The 20,181-nt window shown below is 41.1% G+C and overlaps 1 protein-coding gene across 18 annotated transcripts in view; it reads right to left on the bottom strand.

Annotated features, from left to right (window-relative positions):
• Positions 1–19,932, bottom strand: part of BCL2L13 (BCL2 like 13) — a 147,696-nt gene extending 127,764 nt beyond the window's left edge. For 8 of the 18 annotated variants that reach the window (XM_036253139.1, XM_036253127.1, XM_036253128.1 and 5 more), the window contains exons 1-2: positions 19,778–19,910; positions 7,515–7,682 (exon numbers count right to left, since the gene is read on the bottom strand). In XM_036253139.1, coding sequence (XP_036109032.1) covers positions 7,515–7,635 — 121 coding nt within the window. In that variant the 5' untranslated portion in view covers positions 7,636–7,682; positions 19,778–19,910. Of the gene's footprint in view, positions 1–7,514; positions 7,683–19,777 lie in introns of all 18 variants that reach the window. The other 10 variants (XR_004958415.1, XR_004958414.1, XM_036253141.1 and 7 more) reach the window with 4 other exon arrangements.
• Between the last annotated feature and the right edge of the window lie 249 nt (positions 19,933–20,181).

Below are 20,181 nucleotides of genomic sequence, written 5' to 3'. Positions count from 1 at the left end.
GTTACCCCACATATATCCTCAGTTTGGCTCAAATAAACTCATAAAAATGCTCAAAAAAAAAAAAAAAGAAACTGAAATTTTTCTGAACAAGAACCACCTTCAACCACAATCATCAAAAAATGAATAACAGGAAATTTGCTTTTGTTGAATACTTGAAATGTGCTTTAATGAACTAAAAATAAAATTACAAGGCCAGCCCTGGCCGGTTTGGCTCAGTGGTTAGAGCGTCGGCCTGCAGTCCTGAGAGACCCGGGTTCGGTTCCCGCTAAGGGCACGTACCTCGGTTGCAGTTTGTCCCTGGCCCTGGTCGGTTGTGCGGGTGGCAGCCACTCGATGTGTTCCTTTCACACTGATGTTTCTCTCTCTCTCTCTGTTCCTCTCTCTCCCTCCCACTCTACCTGACAAAAAAAAAAAAAAAAAATGGAAAAATGTCCTCAGGTGAGGATAAAAAAAAAAATTACAAGGCCAGCTTCTTTCCAACCCTATCCTAGATAATATTCTTAAGAGTCAACAACACCATCCCTCGGACGGCATTCCCCCTACCCAGGGATACAATGACTCCTAGTTCCAACAGCAGGGCAAGTATTGTTCCTTGGTATTGGGGTTCTGGTCCCACAGATAATAATCGGAAACCTATCCTTAACTTTAGCTACTATAGCCAATGAGTTGGCACAAGCCCTAAATGCCCTTGTGTGGATTATAATGGGCAACAGACTACATCTGGTCATGGACTACATCCTGGCTACAGGGAGGAGGAGCATGTATGGCTGCCAATCCCTCCTGTTAAGTGAGATTAATACTGCTGGTTGGAACAATCCATACATACTAAGGGAAAAAAAATGAAGTGGTTATCTGGAAAAAAGACCAACAAGGCCCCTCTGGGATTTAGTCACTCGGCTGAATCTGGGGTTCTGAAGTAGATAGCTGAGATTAATACTGCAGAATGACTTCATCCTGCTAATTCAGATTCTGTTGATAATAGTGTTTGGTTTTTTTTTAGATCTTTAAATTTTTATTTGATTATATGATGCATTGTTTACTCAATAGTTTTTTTTTTTTATTTCAGCTAACTCAAAAAAATAATCTTTCATATATAATTGACCCTTGAACAACATGGGTTTGAATTACACATTTCCACTTATACACAACTTTTTTCAATAAAACTGTAAATGTATTTCCTTTATAATTTTCTTAATAACATTTTCTTTTGTCTAGCTTGCATTATTGTAGAATACAGTACATAAGATATATAATATACAAACTACATATTAATCAACTCTTTATATTATTAATAGGGCTTCCAGCCAATAGTAGGCTACTTACTTGTTGAGTTTTTGGGGAGTTAAGTTTTACACAGATTTTCAATTGGTGGGGGTTTAACAACCCCAACCCCCTACCCCCATTATTAGAAGGTCAACTGTATATATTTCTCAAGAGGACCAATTTATGTTAACTTTCTGTACTAACAATTTAAAAAAATCTTTATCTTTTATGAAGCAAACTGTTACTTCTAAATTTTATTTTGTTTAAATGTTCATGATGGCTATTACATACTAAAAGACCTGAAATATGAAAATTAAAAACATACAAACAAAATAACAACAGTGTCCTTAAATTAAAATATCAACATTCTATTCCATTTTACACACATGTAAATTATAAGCTTAACATTTTTATTTCCTATCAGTATATCTAGGTCATACAATTTGTAGAAAAGCTTTTTATTGCTTTTATAAATCTGTTGATAATAATCTTAATCAAGTGTTATATGAAGACAAACTGAATGGATTACACTGAATGTCACTGCATTTAATCTTGAGTGGTAGATTGTTAAAGAGCTGTAGCCTGCAATGAGGCCCAAGCATCCCCGTATGTCCTTGCACAGTATGACAAACTGAAGACCTAACTGTCCTCTGACTCAGACATTTCTATAGGTAGTCAAAGGAAATTAGGTAGGTCAAAATGACCACAATGTGACTGCATGCTCCCTAGCAAAGGAGAACTGGGTTCCTCAGCTATAGTACAAACCACTATATGAAATACCACAAGTGGGCTCATCATATTACCCTATGATATTTGGGAACAGGGGAACCAGTGCTACCATGGTAACACTCCTGGTGTTTACTGGGCTAGAGTAATAAATTGTCTTGCTCTAATCCACTGAGTCTTGATGTCTACTTTTGGCATCAATGGAGTTCTAGGAGGATGAAGTATAAAAACCATGTGTTTCATAAAATTAATTTCCAGAATCTTCCTCCCAAACTGAAGTGTTACAAAGACACAATCCCTTCCTCAGGCATGCTAACCATTTATGCATTTATCACTACCAATGCAACCACTCAGTTGGACTCCCAGTAAGTCTGATACCATTGTAATTAGCTAGTTACTAATAATAGGAAAGAAAAAAAGGGGGAAGACCAGATATTATAGGTATGTCATTTGGGCAGCTTCACCAGGAAGCTTCAATTTCACACTCCCCAGGGAGGGAAGGGATCGAACAAAGGGAAGATAGATACATGCCCCGTAAAGTTGGGGTGACATAGGGAAGGTACTTGCCTGCCAATCACATCTGGGAACAGAGATGGTTGGCCAGAATGGGCATGGCCTCTGCAAGCAAACGAACATTTGGGAATACCTAATCCTGTAAAGTTCACTCTCTTGGCTCTTGGTACTCTTGTTCGCGTGCTCCTGGCTTGCTCTTGGCTCCCCCTGCATTCGCCCGTACGGCTTACAGCCATGTGGACCCCACATACAAGGGACTAAATGGACTGCAACTAGCCTGATGCTGGACTGGACCCAGCTTCAACGTCAAAAAAAAAAACTCTGGGCACAGGCTTTGATTTTAGCTCTACTGAAACCCCAGCTACACATTTTTTATGACTGGACTAAGGGACATGGGACTCTGGAAACCCAGGGGTGTTATTCTATGAAAATAAAGCTTGCTATTATATTGCACCCTCCCGTACACATCGTCCCAATACGCCAAGGTTGCAGGTTCAATCTTGGTCAGGGCACATACAAGAAAATTCCTTTTCTTGGGATTTTGTATGAATTCCACTCCCAGCAGCAACGGGGGGAGACGAGGCATGCTCCTCTCCATTAACAAGTCCATTATGGTAAATGCTCAGAGTCTAAATACCTGAGGCTTAGAACAAAGCATTTCAGAAGTTTTAACTAGTTTTTAGGATAATGTGTGAAAACTTAAAAAGATACACAACATGGTATGACAATCTATAGGCCACAATTTTATTTTTCTTTATTGACTTTAGAGAGAGAGGAATGGAGAGGGAGAGAGAGATAGAAATATTGATGAGAGAGAACATCCACTGGCCGCTTCCTGCAGGCCCCCCACTGGGGATCGGGCCCACAATCTGGGCATGTGCCCTGACCAGGAATTGAACCGGCGACCTCTTGTTGTATGGGTCAATGCTCAACCAGTGAGCCACACTGGCCGGGCCACATATTTATTTTAAATGGCAAGTTCCTCATAAAACAGTATTACTCTTTGACTCAGTAGTATGACTCTTCATACTAACTTAGCATAAGTAAATAATTTTTTAAAGAAATCAATATATAGTGGAAGCACTCTTAACTAACTTCCACTGAAGTGATTTGAAGAGACCCACTCCAGTCTCACACATACTGCAGAAGCCCAGAGCAAGCTGAACATATGCAGCTAGTAGACTACTTCCTAGCATATTTGCATAAGTTGTATGCTTACCAAGAATATGTCACTTTTCTCCCAACCTGTTTATGACAATTATGCTTGCCATTGAAACTGTGTAATTTATTTAAAATCATAGACATCGGTCGGGATGGGGCAGCTCAGCTGGTTAGAGCATCGTCCCAATACGCCAAGGTTGCAGGTTCAATCTTGGTCAGGGCACATACAAGAAGCAACCAATGGCCCTGGCCAATGTGGCTCAGAGCTTTGGAGCATCAGCCCTTGGACCGAAGGGTCACAGGTTTGATGACCGAAAGGTCATGGGTTTGATGCTCAGTCAAGGGCATGTGTCCAGGTTGCAGGTTTGATCCTCGGCCCTGGTCGGGGTTCTGTGGGAGGCAGTAGATCGATGTGTGTCTCTTACATCGATGTTTCTCTCTCTCTCCCCCTCCCTTCCACTCTCTCTCAAAAAAATCAATGAAAAAATATCTTTGCATGAGGATTAACGAAAAAAAGAAAAAAAATCAACCAATGAACGCACGAGTAGAACAAATTGATGTTTCTTTCCCTCTTCTTCCCTTTCTTCCTTTCTCTCTCTCTAAAATCAATAAAAAATTTTAAAAAATAAAATCATAGACATCATTGAAATATGATTGTACAAAGAGACTTGATATTTCTATGAAACCTAAATTAAATGGTTTAGAAAGTTGCTTTACTTTTCTTTTAAATCCTCACTCAAGGATATTTTTTTCATTCATCTTCAGACAGAGCAGGCAGGAGGGAGGGAGGGAGAGTGAGAGAAACATCAATTGGCTGCCTCCCACATGACCCAGACCAGGGCAGGGGAAGAACCGCAACCAAGGTACATGCCCTTGACCAGAATCAAACCCACAACTCTTCGGTCCATGGGCCGACACTAACCACTGAGCAAGACTGGCCAGGGCTGGGAAGCTACTTTATTTTATTTATTTATTTATTTTTATCCTCACCTGAAGACATTTTACCATTTTTTGTTCAGGTAGAGTGGGAGGGAGAGAGAGGAACAGAGAGAGAGAGAAACATTGATGTAAAAGGGACACATCGAGTGGCTGCCACCCGCACAACCAACCAGGGCCGGGGACAATCTGCAACCTAGGTACGTGCCCTTAGCGGGAACCGAACCCGGTTCTCTCTGGACCACAGGCCAACGCTCTAACCGCTGAGCCAAACCGGCCAGGGCTGGGAAGCTACTTTAAAAATACCACTTCAGATTGGGTGTGAGAGAAACAACTATAGAAGAATGGGAGGAAAATCATAAAAACCTAGAATGACTCTTTGATCAGATTATTTTATACGTGTGTTTACATTCTTACTCTCTTTAAATAAACATAAATTGGAAACTATAAACAACAGACCCATATTTTAAAAAAACACCTAGGTCCTACATCAAAATCGCTAAATAAATTTACTGTTTAATTTAAAATTTCTTAAAATAACCTCTTTATGTATGATCCCCTCTTTAATGGACTTTTCAATTTAAACCCTACTACCAGTGTTAGTGACCTAGGCTTTTACGGTAAACCAAAAATGTTACAACAATGCTGTTGACTTAAAAACAAAAACAGCCCTCACCGGTTTGACTCAGCGGTTAGAGCGTCGGCCTGCGGTCCAGAGAGACCCAGGTTCAGTTCCTGCTAGGGGCACATACCTCAGTTGCAGTTTGTCCCCGGCCATGGTTGGTCGTGCAGGTGACAGCCACTCGATGTGTCCCTTTCACGTCGATGTTTCTCTCTCTCTTCCTCTCTCTCCCTCCCACTCTACCTGAACAAAAAATGGAAAAATGTCAAGTGAAGACAAAACAACAAAAAAAGGGGAAAAAAAAAAAACAGAAACAAAAAAACTGAGCCCTGGACAGTGTGGCTTGGTTGTTTGGACATCATTCTATGCACCAAAGGGTTGCCAGCTCAATCTCTGGTAGGGGGTGTACAGGAGGCAGCCGATCAATGTTTCCCTCTTTCTCTCCCTCTCCCTTCCTCTGTCTCTAAAAATCAATAAAAATATTTTTAAATAAAACCTGAAAACATTTAGACATACAATAAAGGAGATGAACATGGAAACAGTTTTAAGATAAAACTGAGTGGAAAAAAAGCAAAAATAGCCCTGGCCGGTTTGGCTAAGCGGTTAGAGTGTCAGCCCGAGAACCAAAGGATCCCAGGTTTGCTTCCTGGTCAAGGGCATGTACCTGGGTTGCAAGTTCAATCCCTGGTCCCAGTCAGGGTCATGTGGGAGGCAACCAATCGATGTGTCTCTCTCACATTGATCTCTCTCTCTCCCCCTCCCTCCCTTCCACTCTCTCTAAAAATTAATGAAAAAATATCGTTGGATAAGGATTAACAAAACAAACAAACAAAAAAATCACAAATAATTGATTACCCCTACGTAAAAACTGTGTCTATATATTTTTTTTCATAATTTTTTTTTTTATCCTCACCCGAGGACATTTTTTGTTCTGATAGAGTGGGAGGGAGGGAGAGAGAGAGAGAGAGAGAGAGAGAGAGAGAGAAACATCGACGTGAAAGGGATACATCAAGTGGTTGCCACCCGCACAACCCAACCAGGGCCGAGGACAAACTGCAACCGAGGTACGTGCCCTTAGCGGAAACCGAACCCGGGTCTCTCTGGACCGCAGGTCGACACTCTAACAGCTGAGCCAAACCAGCCAGGGCTAAACTGTGTCTATATTAACAAAGATCAGAAGATAGTGGAAAGTAAAAGAGTTGCACGAGTTTGGTGAAATAATAAATTAGGTATTTGGTATCACACTTTCTTTTATGAGTTTTAAAAGTCATTTTGATGCAATTTCGTTTAGAATAGCAACCTATCTTAGGGTACTTAAAATAATTCAATATTTAAAAATTGAACACACTTACTAGTTAGATGTATAAATATGTAAGTTAGTACTGTTAGGACACCTTCTGTCATTCTGTCCTAACTGTTAGAATGGCCACTAGATTCCATCATTTCTAAAATCTCAACACTACCCTTTCTTGAGCCAGAATAACAAAGAATGCACTAGAAATCTGGATAAAAATGTTTAAGATGATGATTGATTCAGACTATTTTAAGCTTTGTTTGGCAAACTATTTAAAGAAAGGTACATACAACTTCCCAATACAAAGAATTGTGCTAAAAATTATCAGATGTAAGAATTCATTGTTTAAATCTAATATCCTTGAAAAATGGTAATTCAAGGAACTAAATTACATTATAAATTTTAAAATAATTATGTAATTCTGCCCTAGCCGGTTTGGCGCAGAGGTTAGAGCGTCGACCCATAGACCAGAGCGTCACAGGTTCGATTCCAGTCAAGGGCATATACCTTGTTTGCGATTCAGGCCCTGACCCTGGTCAGGGTCATGCGGAAGGCAACCAGTGAATGTGTCTCTCACACTGATGTTTCTCTCTGTCTCTTTCTATCTCCCCCTCCCACTCTGTCTGAAGATAAATGGAAAAATATCCTCAAGAGAGGATTTGAAAATAGTAATAATAATAATAATAGTGATAATTATGTAATTCTAATTAAGTCTTATTAAGTATGGCATCTCTAAAGACAGATTTCAGTTTATTTACATGTACTCAGTAGATTTTTACCTGTATCAAGGGCAGTCATTTAAAATAGCAAGCTCTTAAAAAACATTCAAAGTAGTTGCTTCTGGAAATGGTTCAGGGGATAGAAAGAGAGGTTATTCCTTAAAAGTTTATTGGTATTATTTGATCCTATAAACCACAAATATAAATGATTTAAGTATATACACTTTTATATATGGAGTAATTATTACTAAATATAATCACCATGGGCCAAAGATAATACCTTGGGGTGAGGGAAGAGGTTGCTCTTGCACCTTCCCCTGAGAGAGGAGTCCCAAGTAGCTGAGAACAACGTATTTTGTTTCATAGTGAAATCCCAGAGGCACAGTAGTAGAGGACGCCATCGAGTTGAGTGGCAGAGCTCCAAAGAAGTCTAACAGGTATGTGAAACCTAAAAACATAAAAGTATTTTTCAGTTTAAAGTGTATTACGTGGTAGTAAATTTTCCCATTGATTCCAATTAGTCAACTAAATATCGAAATAAGTATTTCTCAGACTTTTCTTCTGAGCAATGTTTTAAAAATGTTTTTACTTACGAGTGATAATTTATTCAGATTTCAAACTTCCCTCTCTCTCCCTAGCTTCTCTATTTTCACCTATATGGCAAAAACACTAGTTATGTCCCCACCACACCCCCATCCCAGGGTACGTTCCCTTATTTCAATTACTAATAAAGCCTCCTAAATTTTAGCAAGGTCCATGCCCACACACCTGTCGATTATATTTCCCAGTCCCCTTGCAACTTAATGTACCATATGATTAGTCTTAGCCACAGGAATATAAGCAGAAGTTATAACTGCGATTTGTAGGTCTTCCATCAAGACTTCCTCCTCCCTTCTTTCTATGGTTTAAAATGTGAATGTGGCAGATACCTAGCTTTGACATGCCGACAAGAACACCACTTTAGCCCAGCCAGTGTGGTTAGCAGACTGAGTGTCCTCCCATGGACTGAGAGGTCCTGGCTCAATTCCTGGTCAGGGCACATGCCCGGGTTACAGGCTCATTCCCCAGTAGGGGGGCATGCAGGAGGCAGCCAATCAATGTTTCTCTCTCACATTGAGGTTTCTCTCTCCTTTCTTCTCTTTCTCTAAAAAAATCAATGAAAACATTAAAAAAAAAAAAAAAAAAAGGACCACCACTTTTAGGGGATGGTGAAGCAACAAGACAGAAGGAAACCATGTCCCTCAATGACCATGTAGAGCAGAGCAGCCTTGCCAGCCTGAACCACTAGCTTCTGGACTGATATGTAAGTGCTTATATTCAGAATCTCTTCTTAAGGCTTCCTAATGTGTTCCCTAATCAATACAACTACAACTCTCCTTTTTCACCCGGACTTAATAGCCGTTTTACCTAGCATGTACCATCTAACATTTACTCTCAGAGCGTTCTCACTTTCTCTTTCCCAGAGCACACCCACATCTCTCCTCCCTCTTACGTCCTCACGGCACTTACCTCTCTCCCTCTTTCTCCTAAGCTCCAAGGGCCCTTCTTTTGCCTATGTAACTTGTTTCCTGAGCGCATTCCTTCTCTGGCTCACTTCTTCTACCTCTCTGACTTTCTAAATAAACTTTCTGTTAGTGTGAAATAAATAAATAAATGGATTTACTCTCATATGCTGTACAGCTGAAACTAATGTAAAATCATATTGAAGGTAAATTATAATTGAAAAAAATTTTTATTTAAAAAAAGGATTTACTCCTTTAGCAACTTTCAAATATGCAATGCAGTATTAACTAGTCACCATGCTGTACATGACATCCCCATGAATGATTTTTCATAGCTGAAAATCTATACCTTTTGACCCCTACTATGTACCTTACTCATTGTTTCCAACCAAAATGTCTCATTAAGCCCTGGCCGGTTTGGCTCAGTGGTTAGAGCGTCAGCCTGCGGTCCAGAGAGACCCGGGTTCAGTTCCCGCTAGGGGCACATACCTCGGTTGCAGTTTGTCCCTGGCCCTGGTTGGTCGTGTGGGTGGCAGGGACTCGATGTGTCCCTTTCACATTGATGTTTCTCTCTCTCTCTCTTCCTCTCTCTCCCTCTCACTCTGTCTGAACAAAAAAATGGAAAAATATCCTCGGGTGAGGATAAAAAAAACAAAACAAAAAAAAATCCCACAAAATGTCTAATTAAGAGATTTCCAAATAACTTTTTCTGCTTAAACAATACAGACTGCTTTAAGCTCTCAAGAAATATCCAGTTTAAAAAAAAAGGTTCAGATAGCTAACAGTAGGAAAAAGAGACAGACAAGGTTGGCAAATTTTAAGATCTGCCTTAAGCAAACAGAGAAATGTCCTAGAATAATTACTCTTTATATCTTCTGGGGGCAACGCTACAAAATAATATCAAAATATCCAATAAATTGAACAATATGCCTTGCTCAACTTTAAGTTCCCATAAACTTCCAAAAGGTGTTTCAAAACTAATACATACTCCAAAGAAAGGGAAAAAGTGTTACAGCTTACATCACAGGAATAAAAGCAACACTCCCTGTGTTCTTACAAGGTGTTCAAAATATTTGATGACACTTTTACACTGTTACCATTTAATAGTGAAAAGACAGTATTTCAAACTTACAAATAAGAAAAAGGAAACCCACAGAGGTAAGGTAAGTTTTCTGAGGTCTGTGAAATCAGATATATTTACTAACAGCAGTGCTGTAATGGACTTTCATCTCTCTCTTTTTTTTTTGATTGAGAGAGGAAGGGAGAGAGAGATAGAAACATCGATGTAAGAGGGATATATGGATCAGCTGCCTCCTGCACACCCCTACTGGGGATGGAGCCCACAATCAAGGCAAATGCCCTGACCGGGAATAGAACCAGGAACTCTCAGTCCATGGGACAATGCTCAATCCACTGAGCCACACTGGCCGGGTATCTTTTTTTTAATCCTTCCCCAAGGATATGCTTTTATTGATTTTAGAGGGGGGTGCGAGAGAGAAAAAGGGAGAGAGGGAGAGAGAGAGAGGAACATCAATCAGTTGCCTCCTGTACATACCCTGACTGAGGATTGAACCCACAACCTAGGCATGTACCATGACCGGGAATCAAACCCACAATCTTTTGATGTATAGGACAATGCCCCCACAGAGTCATCCAGCCAGGGCGATTTTTGCCTTTCCATTTTGCTTTTTTGCCTATCTGCCATCTGACCTCAATGTCCTATGTATGGAACATCCCACAGTGTCAATCTTAGTAGAAAACAAATCCCCCACTACAAAAGCTAGAACAGGCCAGACATTTTCTCTCCTGTTCTGGTCCATGGCATCCAGAGTACAGATATGTGATCTAGGTTCAGCCAAGTCAGAGATTCACACATGGATTTGGAATCTGAAGACATGTAAAGGCAATTTATGGGAAGGGGTGGTGTGGGCTCAGCAGAGGCAGTGGTGCAGACCAGCAGCAGTGTGCTAGCGATTCTATTCCTATGGCCTGGCCCTGCCTGAGTGCAGCAGAGCCTCCCTGGGTTCCTGTTTCCCATCCATTCCGTGAGGTACCCTATGACCTTTCCATAAAGTTCTTTCTGTGCAAGTAAGCTAGAATTACTTTGTGTTGTTTGCAACCAAGACCTAACTGAAATCTACTTTTCTTAAAATTTCTAAGGCAGGCCCTGGCCGGTTTGGCTCAGCAGTTAGAGCATCAATTGCAGCCAAGGGCACCATACCTCAGTTGTGCAAGAGGCAACCAATCGATGTTTCTCTTTCGCATCGATATTTCTTCTCTCTCTCTTCCTCCCTTTCACTCTGTCTGAAAACAAATGGAAAAATATCCTCGGGCAAGGATTTAAAAAAAAAAAAAAAAAAAAAAAAGAATAAAAAAAATTTTCTAAGGCAGTTTCCCAACAAATACACTACTTTTTAAAAGATTACTGAACAGTTTAGAAAATCTTCTAATTCTACAAAGCCCACACATAGCCCTAGTAATTACATCTATTAAAATAGAAGGCAATGCCTTCTGACAATTCTTTGTATTCATTCAACACACGTCTTAAGATATAAGGTACTCTATAGGTGTTAGACAAAAAGACAACTAAGACAAATTACCTGCCCTCAGGAGTTTTCAACCATGGAAAAGAAAACAAAAATATATAAACAAGAACAATAAAGTTATATAACACAAGTCAGTATCCATAGAGTGGGAGAGGCAACCCAAAAGAGGTCAGCCTCTCTGGGGAAAGGGAAAAAGAGGAAATCAGAAAAGGCTATATAGAGTAAAACCTGACCCAGTCTGGGCAATAGGAAAGGGATGAATTTTAGATGTAAAGTAGGTCAGATAAAGGCACAGAAGTATTTTGAAACAGCTTGAAACACTACAATGCAAAGCCATCGAGGGATGGAGCGCAATAGGAGTAAGCAGAAGTCAACATCTGTATGGTATGGGGTGACAGGAAGCTTGGGTTTTACCCTGTAAGCCAGGAATTAGTTAAACCATATCCACAAATAAACCTTCTAAAACTGTATGCAAATTCCGTGTGCATGAACATTTCTTTTCTGGAGAGAAAAAACACTCCATTTCTTTTATTAGACTCACAAATTAGATCATGATGTAAACAGGCTAAAAACTACTGTAGAATCCCATTAGAAATCACTAAAGGGTTTTGAAGCATATCAACAGATCATACAGTATTTTACAAAAAGCATCCTTGAGATGGTATGGAAGACAGAATGGAGAGAGAAGGCAAGGACACAAGTTAGGGTAACATTAGAAAAATCTAAACGAGACCCGTATGAAGGCATGAACTAGAGCAGGAACACCAGAAAGGTGAAGGTGATGGACAGGAAAAATAGGAAGAGCTCAAAGGCTTTCATCTAATTCAATGAGACACTAACCCAGTAAACCATATGTAAAGTGGTATTATTCCTATTTCTCAAGGCAGATAATATAGAAGGAAGAGTTTGTTTGGGGAGGATAACAAGTTCATTTTGGGGTATACTAAATTTCAGAATACCTATCAGTTGTCCAGGTGGAGACATACAGCAAATAGCTGGATATACAAGTCTCACACTCAGAAAGAGGTCTGTCTATACTGGAGATACAAAATTGTATCTGCACAGTTGCAAGTCAATAAAATTACCTAAGCAGAGTGAAGAGCAGTGATTTCCAATGGGAAGGGAGCATCAAAAGTTGGGGGAGTAGGGAGAAGGGGTAATATACTTTGAAAACATATAGTCAGTAAATTGTTTAATACTTGAAAAAGGAAACATTACCTATTGTTTTCGGATTATAAAGTAAAGAAAATAAAGCTCAGTGGATCTTCAATCTTATTTGTATCAATGACTCCCAGTGAGGGGCTGAAAGGGGAAAAAAACTGCACCCCCTAACCCCCACCGGAGCCAGAGAAATGTTTGTCAAAAGTAGACATGCTTTAAAAAGTATGTTCCGCCCTGGCCAGTTTGGCTCAGTGGTTAGAGTGTCAGCCTTCGGTTCAGAGAGACCGGGGTTCAGTTCCCGCTAAGGGCACATATCTCCGTTTTGCAGTTTGTCCCCGGCCCTGGTTGGGTTGTATGGGTGGCGACCACTCGATGTGTCCCTTTCACGTCGATGTTTCTCTCTCTCTCTCTCTCCCCCTCCCTCCCTCCCACTCTATCTGAACGAAAAATGGAAAAAGGGTCCTCGGGTCAGGATAAAAAATAAACAAACGCATGTTCAGCCCAGCTGGGGTGGCTCAGTGGTTGAGCACTGACCCATGCACCAAGAGGTCACCGGTTCGATTCCCAGTCAGGGCACATGCCCAGGTTGTAGGTCCGATCCCCAGTGGGGGGCATGCAGGAGGCAACCAATAGATGTTCTCTCTCATCAATGTTTCTGTCTCTCTCTCCCTCTCCCTTACTCTCTCTCTAAAAAATCAATAAAGAAAAAAAATTGTTTTTAAAAAGTATGTTCCGATTTGATTTGATATAAAAAAGAAATACAATTAGAATCCAGGGCAAAACTAACATTTCAGGGGTGGCCAAAAGAAGAGAAGCTGGCAGAGGAAACTTCTAAGTCTGGGTTGGAACAGTCAGAAAGCTATAAAGAAAACCAGGCAAGAGTGTGTTCATAGAGTCAGGAGAGGCACTTCAATAAGGTAGTGAACAAACATGCAAATGTAACAAAACATCAAAAAGTAAAAATGTGTCCACTGGGGTAGCTCAGTGGTTGAGCGTTGATCCATGCACTAAGAGGTCGACAGTTCGATTCCCAGTCAGGGTGCATGCCCAGATTGTGGGCCCAATCCCCAGTGGGGGGCATGCAGGAGGCGGCCAATTGATGTTCTTTCTCATCGATGTTTCTGTCTCTCTCTCCCCCTCCCCCCTTCCTCTCTAATATCAATAAAGGGGAAAAGAAAAAAGAAAAAAAAAAGATCACCATCCTTTCTTAAAAAAAAAAAAAAAAAAGTAAAAATGTTGCCCTGGCCTGTTTGATTCAGTGGTTAAAGCTTCCACCCCACAGACTGAAGGGTCCATACCTGGGTTGCAGGTCTGATCCCCGTGCAGGAGGCAACCAATCGATGTGTCTCTCTCACATGAATGTTTCTCTCTCTCTCTCCCTCTCTTCCACTCTATCTAAACAAGTCAACAGAAACATATCCTCAGGTGAGGATTAACCAAAAACAAGTAAAAATGTCAAAGTAATGATCAATGATAGGACTGTTCTGTTTGACTGGCAGGGGACTGAATGAAAAGTGAATACGTAAAGAAAGGGAGTTATAGTCTTTTCTTTCAAAGAAAGAGTATGGTTTGAAGGGAAGAAATGAATGGAGACTAGAGCAAGACAGGGTTTGAGAGTTCCTTTGTTTTGTTTTGTTTTTGTACACAACTAAAGAGACTTAAGCATGTTTACACTCAGTGGAGAAAGAGCCAAAAAGATATAAACAAATATAGAGCTAGGGTTGAATTGTGAAGTAGAGGTCCAAAAGAGAGAGAGAACAGCACAAATCAGTATCAAAAGTAAGCTTTAAAAGAAGTCTCGGGCCCTGGCTGGTTTTGCTCCGCGGTTAGAGTGTTGGCCGGAGGATCAATGAGACCTGGGTTCGATTCCAGCCAAGGGCATGTACCCTGGTTGCAGTTCATCCCCAGTCCTGGTCAGGGTCACGCGGGAGGCAACCAGTCGATATGTCTTTCTCCCATCGATGTTTTTCTCTCTCTCCCTCCCTCCCTCTCTCCTAATCTGTCTGAAGATAAATGGAAAAATGTCCTTGGGTGAGAATAAAAAATAAAATAAAATAAAAAGTAATAAAAAAAGTCTCAGAATTTTTCAGTAACAGGAATAATGAAGTACTCACATTCTGAATAATGCTTTTAATTTTAAAAATTGATGTTCTAGAATTTATTTTATTCAAATTTTTGTTTTTATCAAAAAATCCAGCCCTGGCAGAGTAGCTCAGTTGGTTAGAGCGTCGACCCAATACACCAAGGTTGCAGGTTTGATCCCTGGTCAGGGCACATGTAAGAATCAACCAATGAATGCATAAATAAGTGGAACAACAAATCTCTCTCAAAATAAAATAAGTAAATATTTTAAAAATCTATACCACTGATGGTATTTTTAATCATTCTCCAACCCAGGTGCCTTGGTCAAAGCATAAGTCATTGAGTTTCCAAATTTGGTTTTTAACCTAGTGGTCTTCAAATTTTCTTACAAATTTCAATTGTCTAACCATAAATGTAATCTTAATCATGGATTTCATCATTTCCCATCTCCCACACTCATCATCCTTACTTGCAGTAAAATCCTCAGCTCTAATATATATTACTATCCGTACATACATATATTTGGTGAATGATTGTATTATATCCATCATTTCTCAATGATTCACATGTAAAGTTAGTACATAGTTTTTAGGCTTTAAATGTGCATTTGACGTTCTACTTATACCAGACCTACGTATAAAATATCCATCCAACTGATAATTTGGCTTGAGTTTCCAACAAGCAACAAAGCAGCTCATTCAGGCTTGTGTTTAGGTAGTGGATAGATATCAGGAACCCTATTATTTTTTTTATCCTCACCCGAGGACATTTTTCCATTTTTTGTTCAGATACAGTGGGAGGGGGAGAGAGAAAGAGAGAAACATCGATGTGAAAAGAACACATAGAGTGGTTGCCACTCGCACGACCCAACCAGGGCCAGGGACAAACTGCAACCGAGGTATGTGCCCTTAGCAGGAACCAAACCTGGGTCTCTCTGGACCGCAGGCCGACACTCTAACCACTGAACCAAATCAGCCAGGGCAGGAACCCTATTATTTACCTAGTGCATTTGTATTAAATTACCTTACACAGGCAGGAAGAATATTCCAAACATAAATTACAAGGCATTACTACCAGGTCATGTACTCTAAGGGTTTTCTGGGAAGAAAGGACATCCACTTCCTTTCCAACATTTTGTAGTGACTAATCAGCATACCATAGAATGGGCTCTTCAATTTCTAATATCAATAAATTACATCTGCATTAAGACCTCTATATCTGAAGCACTTTTCCATGTGTTACCACAATAATCCTTTATGATACAATGAAAACATAATAGCCTCCATTTTATTGATGGAGAAAAAGAATAGACAAATTATTAGCTCAAAATCATACAGCTAATTAACTGTGCAACCATTTGGTTAGGTAACAGCTCTTTACTTCAGAGCTGTTAGCCCTTAACTGCATACTCTTATGCAGAAATCTTACTGCATACTAAGCAATATGCTAGGTGAGAGAAAGGCAGAGGCAAAAACTAACACTAATAATAGCAGGAAGAAATGGTTTAAAAAAAACAGCCTGGCCAGTGTGCCTCAGTGGATAGAGCGCTGTCCCGTGGACTGAGAGGTCCCGGATCAATTCCCGGGTTGCGGGCTCGATTTCCCAGTAGGAGGAAATGCAAGAGGCAATGATAGATGTACCTCTCTCACATCAATGTTTTTAACTTTCTCTCCCTTCCTCTCTCCCTCTTTAAAAAAAAAAAAATCAATAAAACATATTTTTTAATCTTTTTAAAAATAGAAATTTATAGCACCTACCTCAGACATATTTAGAATATCATACCTATACTGTAGTCTTAACCCCTTACAACCATAATAGAAACACATTACAATGTAACACGTTTACATTATTTCAGGAAGCTCTTTGTTTTTAGACCATTTCTTTCCACTAAAATAAAATTATAATGGAATAAGACTGTTAAATACTCAAGTAACATGGAGTAGAACAGCTCTCTAATCCTGGTTATTGAAGAGAAAAATAAAAATCCACAGATAACTCAGTCAAAAATAAAAAACTGTAATTTCAAACATCAACAAAGTTTTTTTGGTTAGCAGACCTCTAGTCTCAAAACTCACTGATGGTCTGAGTAGGAATGTTTTGTTGTTGTAATCTCACCTAAGGATACTTCTCCACTGATTTTTAGCTAGAGTGGAGGTGGGGGGGGGCATCTACATGAGAGATACACATCAACTGGTTGCCTCCCGCACACCAACCAGGGCCAGGTTTCAAACCTGCAGGCCAGGTATATGCCCTTGACCAGGAATCAACCCTTGACCTCCAGTAAACAGGCAATGCTCTAACTGCTGAGCCAAACCAGCCAGAGCGGAAATTCTAAGTTCCACAAATTAACATGAGTCCAATAACTCTGTTATTTTTTTTCTATGTTTTTATATAGAGAGGAAGGGAGAGGGAGAGAGAAACACTGATAAGAAAGAACATCAGCCCTGGCCGGTTTGGCTCAGAGGTTAGAGCGTCGGCCTGCAGTTCAGAGAGATCCAGGTTCGGTTCCCGCTAAGGGCATGTACTTTGGTTGCATTTTTTTCCTGGCTCTGGTTGGGTCATGCGGGTGGCAGCCACTCGATGTATTCCTTTCACTCTATCTGAATAAAAAATGGAAAAGGGTGAGGATCAAAAAAAAAAAGAAAGAAAGAAAGAACGTCAACTGGCTGCCTTCTGCACACCCACACTGGGGATCGAGCACACAACCCAGGCATGTGCTCTGACCAGAAATACAACCAGTGACCTCTTAGTGCATGGGGCAATGTTCAATCCACTGAGCCACACTGGCCAGGTGATAATGCTATTTTTTAAATCTATTCTTTATTAGCTCCTATGGAATTCTAAGACTTCCTCCAAAAGAATAGAATTATAATTAAATAACCCTATCAGTGGTTAGAGCGTCGGCCTGCAGTCTGGAGAGACCCGGGTTCGGTTCCCGCTAAGGGCACGTACTTCGGTTGCAGTTTGTCCCCGGCCCTGGTTGGTCGTGCAGGTGGCAGCCACTCGATGTGTCCCTTCACGTCGATGTTTCTCTCTCTCTCTCCCTTCCTCTCTCCCCCTTCCACTCTATCTGTACAAAAAATGGAAAAATACCCTCGGGTGAGGATAAAAAATAATAATAATAATAAAAAAATAACCCTAAACCCTGGCCATTGTGGCTCAGTTGGTTGGAGAATCGTCCCATACACCAAAATGGTTGCAGGTTTGATTCCAGGTTGGGACACATACCCAGATTGCAGGTTCTATCCCCGGTTGGGGCACGTGCATGAGGTAACAAAGAGATGTTTCTCTCTCTCTAAAAAAAAAAGAAAGAAAAGAAAAAAACTCTTGCTGACCACTTATTTGGAATAAGATATGAATCAAAGTCATACTAGAAAAATAATGACAAAAAGCAGGATGGCAGTTCTTAGTAATGTTTTAATACTTGTTTTATATGTCTAAAATATTTGGTAATAAATATACATCTTTTTATTTTTATTTATTGATTTTAAAGAGAAACATCAACTTGTTTCAGTTATTTACGCATTGACTGGTTGATTCTTATACACACCCTGATTAGGGAATTGAACCTGCAACATTGACATATTGGGACGATGCCCTAAACAACTGAGCTACCTGGCCAGGGCAAGAAATGTAATTTACGATGATGATTATTATTGTTGTAAATCACTGGTCCTAAAAGCTTAGTGTATACGATATTTAGTAAATATTGATTAACTGACGTGCTAATGAGCACAACTTTTCTTTACTAAACTGGTTGGACTCAATCTTACATATCCTGCCACTGAATTCAACTATTGGGGTATAATTCTCCATAAGAAAATGAGTCATTTGGAAAAACAAACAAACTGAGAACAGAATCTGACCAGAGTTAAAGAATTTTCAAAATCCTTAATGGCCTATTGTCAGATGAATATTTCATAGTGCCCAGGCCGGTTTGGCTCAGTAGTTAGAAAGTCAGCCCACGGACCAAAGAGTTGCGGGTTCAATTCCTGCCAAGGTCATGTCCCTCGGTTTCGATTTGACCCTGGCCCTTGTCTGGGTCCTGCAGGAGGCGAGCAGTCAATTTGTCTCTCTCACATTGATGTTTCTCTCTCTCTCCCCTCCACCCTATCTAAAGATAAATAGAAAAAATATCCTCGGGTGAAGATTTAAAAAGAAAGAAAAAAAAGAATATTTCACAATGGTATGAATATTTTCAATTTGCAGGTGTAAATGTGTAATGTATATTTACCTAACTGTATGTGAAATATAAACAGTTCACTACCTACACAAACATTTGCTTAATTTTCTGGAAGATTAAAAAAACAACAACAGTATTATAAGGGTGAGGAAATTCATCCAAGGTCACACAACAAGGCAGAGCTGAGATCAACATTCTAGTTTAAAACAAACCTCCAGGAGAAATCTCACTGACAATTTCGCAAAAAAGACTTTCTGTTTGTTTTGCTTTATATCATATAAAAGGGGGTAAGGTGCTATCAGTTTGATTTAAAACTTTCACGTAAAGACAATGAGGTACATCTCGGATAAACAGGCACTGTGCGGGGAGCTGGTAAGAGCTAAGCAGTCAGCAGTCCGTCAACACCGGCCAAACCAGTTCCACCCTAGGGTAAAGCCTCAACTCAGCCAGTCTAGAAGCCTTCCTTCCTAGTCCATTATGAAGGAAACTTGGGGTCTCTTTGGAATGGTGAGAGGATGAAAATCAAAGGTAGAAACGACAGTGTACGCTGTATTGCCTCCAAGGGTAAAGGAGGTTTTTCTGGGGAAAAAAATCACCACCACCATGGGTGTTGAACAGTGAAGAAAGGATAAGAAGTCTAACACTGTGAGAAGAAACAACCAGGACCGGCAGAGCTGATCTATAATCATCCTAAACGAATCACAAGAAAACTTTTCCCTCGACCAAAAAGCTGTCTCCATTGCCCAGCCTGAGGCTAAAAATGGAGCCGGGTCGGCGTGAGGGGCCGGGCGGGGGCCGAGTCCCGGCGCCTCCCGCACACTCAGCCCGCTCCACGAGCGTTCGCGGGGACCTTGCGGGACAGGCCCGGGCTCAGTGAGAGGGGCCATGCAGCGCCCCGCGCTCAGGCCCGGCGCCCGCGCACACTGCCCCCGGGTCACACACTCACGGACACTAAGCGTCGTCGGAACCGCTGCGGGCGGTGGTTCGGCAGTGTCTGCACCTTCCCCCAGTGAAACCGCCTGGGAGCTGGAGCGGACCAGCTCCGCCCCCGGAACCCAGCGGCCCTCACCTTGCCCTGGCCCCTGCCCCAGAAGACAGGAAAGGAGAGACGGCGGCGGCGGCAGTTGTTTCCGACAGGGTCCTCCAGCGACGGCGGCTGCTTCGACCAGAGGCCCTAGTCCACGGCCGCCGCCATGTTGGAGAGTGAGGTCACCCACGACGTGCTTCCGTCATCGCCGGCGCCGCGGCGGCAGGGCCAGCGAACGCCGGAAAGGACGGCTCGGGTTTCGAGCGGAAGTACGGATTGGTGGAGATCCCTGATTGCTGCAGGAAGAGGCGTGGTGTACTGATGTGCGGGGAGGGAGGCTGGCGTTTCCTGCGTCAAGCATTGCTGCATCCACAGAGCGTGGTGTTTATCCACACACAAATGTTGAGTTTTAAGTGTGTTCAACAAGTGTGTTAGAGAAGAGCCAG

Source organism: Molossus molossus, unplaced genomic scaffold (genome assembly GCF_014108415.1).
Source record: "Molossus molossus isolate mMolMol1 unplaced genomic scaffold, mMolMol1.p scaffold_m16_p_10, whole genome shotgun sequence".
Classification (NCBI taxonomy): Eukaryota; Metazoa; Chordata; class Mammalia; order Chiroptera; family Molossidae; genus Molossus; species Molossus molossus.
Note: the sequence above shows the minus strand (reverse complement) of the source record. Positions and strands in the feature narration are given on the sequence as shown.